At 42.3% G+C, this 10,188-nt stretch overlaps 1 protein-coding gene across 1 annotated transcript; it reads right to left on the minus strand.

Moving 5' to 3' along the window:
• Window positions 1–1,393: 1,393 nt before the first annotated feature.
• Window positions 1,394–8,560, minus strand: LOC123114800 (uncharacterized). Its single transcript, XM_044536207.1, has 3 exons — window positions 8,351–8,560; window positions 4,827–5,401; window positions 1,394–2,225 (listed from the first exon to the last, which is right to left on the minus strand). The coding sequence occupies exons 1-3, from the start codon at window positions 8,558–8,560 to the stop codon at window positions 1,394–1,396; spliced, it is 1,617 nt and encodes a 538-aa protein (XP_044392142.1).
• Between the last annotated feature and the right edge of the window lie 1,628 nt (window positions 8,561–10,188).

Consider the following 10,188-nt stretch of genomic DNA (forward strand, 5'->3'; position numbering starts at 1 on the left):
GGTAAAAACCTGCGCAAGTACATCCAGAGGTTTAGCCGGGTGCAGTACAACATCCCAGACATTCACCCCGCCGCCATGATCGGAGCATTCCATCAGAATGTGCGTAACCGCAAGATGCGTGAAGAGATGGTGATGAACAAGGTCAAAGATGTGGCCGAACTTTATGTTCTGGCTGATAGGTGCGCTCGAGTTGAAGAGGGGAGGAAGTACCCCGGCGCCAGTGTGGAAACCGACTCCACAGACGACGATACCGCCGCCCCCACGAAGAAGGGCCAACTCCGTAATAGAAAGCGCAAGGGCAAGACTGTGCTTGCCGTTGAGGGATCCGACGACACCGCCACCACCAAGAAGGCCAAGGCAAACGACACCGACAAGGTGTTGGCATGGAAAATCGCCGCGCAACACCAAGATAATTGTCGTGCTTTCGCGACGACGAGCGATTGCTTTCCGAGCAAAGCAACAAAGATCCCTCGCTTTCGTGGAGGAGAACCGGTCGCTTTTCAGCGCAAAACGACAAAGTTGAACCAAACCCTAGGGCCGCTAGGGCTCAGCAGGAAAAGAACGATAGATAAAACATACATAAAAAAGTAGTGTTTGTATTGATAGATCGATTGCTTGGGGCTGTTTCCAATCGGCCATGGCCTTATATATAAGGCACGCTGGACTTTGACGTATACAAGGCAGGACTTGGCGTACACGAGTTGCATTCCAAAATCAAACCGATTAGAATCTAATCAGGTCATCCTAATTGGGCTACCATGTATAGTACTTGACGTTTTACATTAAGCTAACCTGCATGGCGAGACCGTATACACACCTTGCCTTATCAATTAAATATTCCGGCCACGTCGCTATCACCAAATAATATAGTAGCCCAAGTTCTAAGCATACACGTACAAATACCTTGAGCCTTCAAAGAAAATAATAAAATACTCCGGCAACGTCGCAAATCAACCTAGATAATAGCCATCAGCACTAAGCATACTTCTCCTCACACGTAAATATATATAGACCATGCACTACATGCCCATCGTTTAGCTTAGCATCCGATCCTTCTTAGAACTTGCATCTTTGTTGTCCATGAAACTTCCTGTTACAATACTTAAAAATGTATCAACCGATCAGCTTGATAAATCATTGAATCAATTTGGCTCATCATATATTAACTAGCCAAATTATACCATCAACACATGCCCCCTGTTTTTGGTACAATTGCATTGACCAAAAATACTATAGTAGTTACCGTAAGATGAAGTCTATCACGATCATATCATTACTCAGGGCGATGTCCAAAGATACATCGGCCAAATTTTCTTAGGGCGATACCTCAAATAATATATTGGCCAAATTTGCTCAGGGTGATACTTGAAATAACATATCGGCCACAACATGTTCAGGCCTCCTGCCACATGCTAGGATAGTACTTCTTCAAATATTTTCCATTGAGAGCTTTGGACAACTTTTCTTCCTGCAAAGATTGTACAAAATATGGATTTCCGAGAACAATCTCTATAATTTCATACGGGCCTTCCCAACTCGGTGACCATTTGCCGAATTTTCTATCTTTAGTTCCAATAGGTAAAATCGTTTTCCACACTAAATCCCCTATTTGAAACGATTTCTCTCTCACCTTTTTATTATAAGCCTTGGCTACTCTTAATTTCTCCTTCTCAATTTCTCGCCAAGCTCTTAATCTCTCTTCTGAAATGTCATCTATCTTATCCATCATCAAATCATTATAATCTACAGCCGACAAGTCATTTTGTCTGGCCACTCTAAGAGCTTGTAAATTAACCTCTACAGGTAACACCGCCTCCTGACCATATACTAGATCATACGGTGCTACTTGAGTCGCTCCGTGTTTAGATATCCGATGAGCCCGTAAAGCTTCCGATAGTACCTCATGCCATCTTTTCGGATGCTCCTCAATTTTCTTCTTTATAAGCTTAATTAAAGTTTTATTGCTAGATTCGGCATGTTCGTTAGCTTGAGCATAATAAGGCGATGAATTTAACAATTTAATTCCTAAAGATTCGGCAAATTCATGAAATTGATGAGACATAAAAGAAGCACCTTGATCAGTAGTTAAAGTTTGAGGAATACCGAATCTATGAATAATATGCTCTAAAACAAAACTGATAACCTCTTTGTGAGTCATATTTTTCAAAGGAACTGCTTCAGTCCATTTAGTAAAATAATCTATAGGAACTAGGACGAAGCGATGTCTTTTAGAAGACGAAGGATGTATCTCACCAATAAAATCTAAACCCCATCCCCTAAATGGCCATGGCCTAATTATGGGATTTAACATAGATGCGAGCGCTAAGTGCACATTACCAAATTTTTGACATGCCTCACAACCTTTATAATACCGAAAACAATCCTCTAGCAAAGTCATCCAATAAAACCCCGCTCGTTTTAATAACCATCGCATTTTATGAGCCGACTGATGTGTTCCACATATTCCTTCATGCACTTCACCCATAGCTATTCTAGATTGATCAGAATCCAAGCATTTTAAAAATAACCCATCTATCGTTTGGCGATACAACTCGTCGTTAAACAAAGTATATTTTAAAGCTTGTCGCCGAATTTTTCTATCTCTCGTTTGACTTGGATCTTTTAAATGATCAACTAGTGGAACTCTCCAATCACTTAGTTCTAAATTATTTGCTGATTCAGTCATTTGTGACCCATGCATCGAGTTTGCACTACATTGTACAGTTAGTTGTTCAACTGTGCTAGGCCCAAGTGTACCCTGTGGCAAAGTATCCATCATTATAGACGTAGCATGCATCGGCTTGTCTAATATAAAAACACTCCTTTACTAATATGGTAACCGGATGCCTGCTGTGCTAAACAATTAGCTCTAGAATTCTCTTCTCTAGGTATATGATGGATGGTGAACGTATCTAGAGACCTAATTATGTCTAAACATCAGTCCAAATAACTATTTAATAACCCATCAAAACATTGAAATTCACCTTTAATTTGTTGTACTACCAGAAGCGAATCCCCAAAAGCATCTACATCCTTTACACCCATATCAACTAAAGTTTGTAAACCAAACAGTAAAGCTTCGTACTCAGCTTGGTTATTAGTGCAAGGATATTCCAAACGGACCGATGTATCATAAACAACATTATTAGGTGAAACTAAAACATTACCGACGCCTTGCCCGTCCCTACAAACCGATCCATCAAAATAAAGCTTCCATGGACACACACCAACATAATTAATATTTTCATCATCTTTAATCCTATGATCAACAATGAAATCAGCGATAACTTGACCCTTCATAGAACGCAATGACTCATATGTTAAATCATATTCTATTAGTGCGTAAGCCCACTTTCCAATCCTACCACTAAGAATCGGTTGTTGCAACATATACTTAATCACGTCTGCCTGGCAAGCCACTACACATGTGCTAGAAAGAAGATAAGGTCGAAACTTGGTACATGCATAGTATAAAGATAAGCATAACTTTTCAATAAACACGTACCGACTTTCGGCGTCGAGCAAACTATGGATTAAGTATGCAATGATGTATTCTTTTCTGCTGACCTCTTGTGCCAACACCACACCGATCACCCTATCTTCTGCAGCAATGTACAGCCTGAACAGCGCACCGGACATGGGCGCCCGCAATATTGTAGGATTTGACAAGCATTGCTTTATATTATTGAAAGCATATCATTGCTCTGCCCCCAAGTAAATTCGGCTTCATTCTTCAGCCGAAGTAGAGGAACAAATGATTCAATTTTCCCCACAAGGTTAGATATGAATCGTCTCAAGTAATTAATTTTTCTTAACAACTTTTGCACATCCCTTTTACACGTGGGTTCCTCCAAATTTCGAATTGCCTCCACTTTCTTGGGGTCAATCTCTATACCATTTTCATGAATTATGAAGCCTAAAAACTTACCAGCCGATACGCCAAAAGCACATTTGAGTGGGTTCATTTTTAATCCATACTAGCGCATCCTTTCAAAAGCTAATCTTAAATCGGCTAAATGATGATCAAACCCATCCGATTTAACAACTATGTCATCAATATATATTTCTAATACAATGCCTAGAAGATCATGAAAAATTAAATTCATAGCGTGTTGATATGTAGCACCGGCATTTTTTAACCCAAATGTCGAGGTTGTTTATGCAGCCTAAAAATTAAATGACGAGGTTGTTTATGCGGCCTAAAACCGGATTTAATAGGTAATCTATGTTCTACTAAATCTCTACTCAAACCGGGCATCTCAGTATAATTCCAAGCAAAGCAATCAAAGAATTCTTTAAGTAATAAACATACCTTACTTTTTTGATTGGCTTTCAAGCTAGCTTTGATAAATGTAGGCCTCGGGATACTTCCATCACCAATATCAATTTCTTCAATCGGATCCGATGAGAATCCTTGTCCAAGCTTTTCCATGTCATCAAAATCTTCAATTGTTTCATGCATATCGCTCTTTCCGGAACGATACTCCTCCGTGCGTCTTTGTAGCCACTCAATACTATCGTCTTTATTCATCATTTATATAGATAAATTATTAAGCCGAGCTATGTCAGCCGGCTGTGCATTTATAGGTACAAAACCATCTCTACTGATACTGATATAATCATAATCCGATAAGTCCCTACCGGTCAAACATCGCATGTCACCGTGTTTCCAATCAACCGGCGCCTCCGTCAAAGCAATGCAAGAAGAATTGTCCGCCTCAATCACCTCGACATCATCATTAACCCACTGAATTAAGCATTGATGAAGAGTAGAAGGGATGCAACAATTTGCATGAATCCAGTCGCGTCCCAAAAGAATATTATACCGGCCTTTGACATCAACAACAAAAAATGCAGTCGACAATGTTTTGCTTCCGACTGTGAGCTCCATAGAAATAACACCCTTAGCCTCGGACAATTCTCCAGAGAACCCACTAAGTCCCATGTTGGTCTTCATTAACTCGCTCTCTTTTCGGTTCAGTTTAGAAAATACCGAAAAGGGCATAATATTAACACCTGCACCACCATCAACGAGCATGCGACCAATAGGCTTACCATCAATGTGACCTCTGATAAATAATGGCTTTAGATGCTGCCCATGCTTCTCTGGTTTCTCAAATCTAGCATTCTCTGGACCAAGAGCAAGTTCAGCAATTTCTGCCTCGGGTGCGCGTAACTCAGCAGGCAATGCGAACACCATATTAACATCCATATCAGTTGGTGCATCTTTATTATTCTCTGAATTTTCTGCAATAATGATGTCATCCGTATTTTTATTTTCCTCTGCTACGATGCGCTTCTCCTTCCAAGTCTTTGTAGACATCATTGGTTTATCCTGATTGAACCATCTATCGCGCTTCTTCTCAGCTATCTTTTCCTTTATTTCCAATGTCCGCAGTCGCTGTACACGTCGTTTCTGAGTGTGGGTAAGTCCATTCGGGCACCACTGCGGTGCTGGTTTAGTTCCTGGCGTGACAGACTTAATTTGGCTGCCCCCCAGGTCCTTCGGCCTATACTGACGTACTTTTATTTTTCTGGCAAACATTTCATCTCCGGCCAAAATACTTCTCTGCTAATCATATACGGTACTGGAATTAAATCCCTGGCCACGTACATTGCCTGAGTCCCAACGTGTAGATGTACTAGTATTAGACTTGAAACACCTCGGAGGCAAACTCTTGGACGTTCCTGTGCAACAATTGTTTATGATCAAATCAGCTTGTGTGCTAGCCGATTTAGGCTTCTGAATAGTACGTGAGGATATACCATCCGGCCGTGCATGCGGGTTATGCCCAGAATTAGTTTGCTTTTCAAATTGATTAGACTGGCCAGCTTGCCGCAACTTTACGCTATTACTTTTCTCCTCTGTACCGAGAGCTTCTTTTGAGACACTGCTTGTTTCTGTACAATTGACAACACCTTCATCTGACTGGTGTTCCGCTATTTTTAGACCATGATCAACATCCAAATCGTCTGAATTTTTTGCTGCTTTAGTTTTAGCACACTTCACCGGCATCCATACGCGCTTGTAGTTGCCCTTATAGTTGTTGCGCTCTGCACTGCTTACCGGTGATCGACCTCCTCGAATCTCGATGGCGTTATGTGATCTAGCCTCCTCATTGAAACGAGCCCTTTTCTCATGTACGTTTGGTCTGAATATAGGCCTCGGCGGGATCCATCCCGGCTGAAAATAACCTGCTGGCCCTGTAGGATATGGCGCCCAAGGATTAAACCCCCATGGAGGAAACTACGGATACATAGGAGGTGCACAACCCCAATATGTTGGCTCCATTGCAAAATACGGCTGTTGGTCATATACACTTCCTGGCCATTGCTATGACTGTGAGGTCTAGAAGGAGATCTAGGACCCTTATTACCTCCGAGCCGATTAAACACATTGTTGGTCTTGCGTGAGGTATATTTTTCTAACAACATGCTAACTGTCGGCTTTGGCCTTGGAGCTTGTCTCCTTCCTCCGTTGACTTTCCACACTCCTATTTCTGGATTTTTTGGTTTGATCATCCTTGGAGGAGCACTGTTATCAACAACATTTTTCTCTCTTGCGGATTCGGTCTGATCTGACCGAATAAGCATCTTTTTACTCTCAAGCTCGACCATATTGATAGGAAAAAGGTCGCTGTCGAGCTTCATCTTAGGACCTTCTGTAAACGTCAATCGTCCTTCATTAATGGCCGATTGCACCTGTCGACGAAACACGTTACAATCATTATTAGCGTGAGAAAAAGAATTGTGCCACTTACAATAAGCTCTTCTACCCAATTCTTCTGGAGGTGGAATTACATGACCCTCTCTTACTCTAATTAATTTATTCTGCAATAACATATCAAAAATTCTATCACACTTGCTAACATCAAAAGTGTATTTAATTTCATCTCTTCTAGCAGGTGTAGGTTTCAAAGCAGAACATGCAAATGGTTTTGACTTTGGCGCTTGAACCCATTCGGCTACACATATGTTAACATCATCCTCACTAGCCGAATCACTATCATAATCTATGGCGTTAACCACATGATTATCTTTCTCTTTATTTCTGTTATCTTTAAACCGGCTATATTGTTTAATTTCCTTAGCCCGGTTTTCTTGCGCCAAAGCCTTCTGCAAAACTTGGTTAACATCTAAAAATTCTTGCCCTTCTAGTTTATCCTTAATATGAGCGAGTAAACCTGAAAAGGCAAGATCGGCTAAGTCCTTTTCGGCTATGGTCAAGCTGAAACATCGGTTTTTAACATCCCTAAACCTCCTAATATAATCATGAACATGCTCATTATATTTCTGCCTAACCATAGTTAGATCTGAAAGTCGAAGTTCTGTTTCACCGCTATAAAAATACTCATGAAATTTTTGCTCCAATTGTGCCCATGCTGAAATCGAATTAGGAGCAAGCGATGTAAACCAAGTAAATGCAGTACCGGATAAGATAAAGGAAATAATTTTAATCTAAAACATCCGATGTGCCAACCTCGCTGCATTGTGCTAAAAATTGTCCCACATGCTCAAAAGTAGATCTACCATCTTCCCCCGTAAATTTAACAAAATCTGGAATTCTAAAACCACGAGGATATGGTGTCGAGTCAAAATAATCAGGGTATGGTTTTTGATATGTACGTGCTCTACCCTTGGGTTCTAAACCAAATTCTCTAAGTATATTAGCAAGCTGATCCTTAAAATTATTATTGGGCTGTATAGAACTAGCTTGTGGAGCAGATGAAACACAAGCACGCGGCGGAAACTCCGGCAACGAAATTTGAGCATGTGAAGTTTGCAACGGAGACCCACTAAAATATGAATCGGGTACCGGCCCGTAGGGAACCCCGGTACCAACAGGCGGCACTGGTGGCGTACTATATGCTACTGTCTGATAACTAGGCTGCTGCAAATCAGAATTAAAACCAAAACTTCGGTTATTGTTATTGTGATTTTGTGGAACCGAAGTCGAAATAATAGGAGCATTAGTACTAGGAACTAAATTATTAGCCGAACTACCAACATAGTTCCGGCCATCTAGATTATTGTTTAAAGGAACATGAGTCTGCATAGCATTAGCCGATGCACTAGGCGTATGTATATTACTTGGAAAATTGTTAAAACTGCTACTGTCTGATGGCATCGGTCTTTTTCCAGAATACTCATCATTGACTTGCAGCACTAATGAGCGTACATGACCAGGTAGACATTTTCCAAGCTCATTATTAAACTGCTCCTTAAATTCTTCAAGTCTATTAGCTACTGCTTGAGTAATTGTACGTGTCGTATTTTCCATATCAGAACCATATTTACTAGCTACGGACACATCAATTAGATGAGCAATTGCTTCGGTTGAGTTTTTTACCTGAGCATCGGAAGGGCTCGGAACTACCTTTTTGATGACGCCATTCCTCGTCTTCGCGTATCTAGCCAACTTGAGCTTCAACCTCTCAACCTTTTCTTTCTCAAGCTCCTCTTCAATCTCGCGCCGAACATCTTCCAATAGATCGTCGAGTGTGACGGTGATGACGTTCTCCGGGTTGATGTCGCTCCCGTTCTTGGACTCGGTACTCATCGTGTAGCTCTTCTTCTTCTCGTCCCCAGCGGAGTCGCCAATTGTGTTGGCACGGAAAATCGCCGCGCAACACCAAGATAATTGTCGTGCTTTCGTGATGACGAACGATTGCTTTCCGAGCAAAGCAACAAAGATCCCTCGCTTTCGTGGAGGAGAACCAGTCGCTTTTCAGCGCAAAACGACAAAGTTGAACCAAACCCTAGGGCCGCTAGGGCTCAGCAGGAAAAGAACGATAGATAAAACATACGTAAAAAAGTAGTGTTTGTATTGATAGATCGATTGCTTGGGGTTGTTTCCAATCGGCCATGGCCTTATATATAAGGCACGCTGGACTTTGACGTATACAAGGCAGGACTTGGCGTACACGAGTTGCATTCCAAAATCAAACCGATTAGAATCTAATCAGGTCATGCTAATTGGGCTACCATGTATAGTACTTGACGTTTTACATTAAGCTAACCTGCATGGCGAGACCGTATACACACCTTGCCTTATCAATTAAATATTCCGGCCACGTCGCTATCATAAAATAATATAGTAGCCCAAGTTCTAAGCATACATGTACAAATACCTTGAGCCTTCAAAGAAAATAATAAAATACTCCGGCAACGTCGCAAATCAACCTGGATAATAGCCGTCAGCACTAAGCATACTTCTCCTCACACGTAGATATATATAGACCATGCACTCCATGCCCATAGTTTAGCTTAGCATCCGATCCTTCTTAGAACTTGCATCTTTATTGTCCATGAAACTTCCTGTTACAATACTTTAAAATGTATCAACCGATCAGCTTGATAAATCATTGAATCAATTTGGCTCATCATATATTAACTAGCCAAATTATACCATCAACACAAGGAAGTTGTCGGGTGTGCCGCTTGCCGGGCCTTGGTGGCTGCCATCAAGCCAGGAAGCTCCGACAAGCTGTATTGCAAGATCCACCGCACCAAGGCCACGACCTCCAAAACTACCGACAAGTTGAGCTGCTTGCTGAGAAGCAAAAAGCTGAGTATGAGAGGCGGGACAAGGAGAAAGGCCAGGACGGTGCTGAAGGATCTGACAAGAAGCGTGGCGGCCAAGGAGGCCCCCGCGGCAAGGATAACAAGCAAGAGAGGCCTGCCCGGGGCCACGACAAGAAGTAGGAAGGCGATGATCATGACGAGGATGACGAGTCCGGCGACCACGAGTTTCAGAAATCTACAGAGGCCATGTGCATCGACGGTGGTGCCTCGCTGCACACCTCTCACCACCAGCTCAAGCAGTGGGCGTGTGAGTTCACAGCGGTGGAGCCATCACTCGACGAACGGATGCCACTAAAGTGGTCCAGCACGCCTATCATCTTTGACATCGAGGACCACCCCGATCGCACAACTGCGGTCGGGTGTTTGCCGTTGTTGGTTTCACCAACGATCCGCAACCTCAAGGTGACGAAGATGCTAGTTGACGGTGGGGCTGGCCTGAACTTGATTTTGCCTGTTGTGATCAAAACGCTGCAGATTCCTTATGGATACCTCTAAGGGACGGACCCGTTTTAGGGGGGTCAACCCGAGAAGAAGCCAGCCGAAGGGCAAGGTCACGCTGCCCGTTAATTTTGGAGGCGAGTTGAACTACAGGATGAAGAGGAT

This window comes from Triticum aestivum, chromosome 5B (assembly GCF_018294505.1).
Source record: "Triticum aestivum cultivar Chinese Spring chromosome 5B, IWGSC CS RefSeq v2.1, whole genome shotgun sequence".
Classification (NCBI taxonomy): Eukaryota; Viridiplantae; Streptophyta; class Magnoliopsida; order Poales; family Poaceae; genus Triticum; species Triticum aestivum.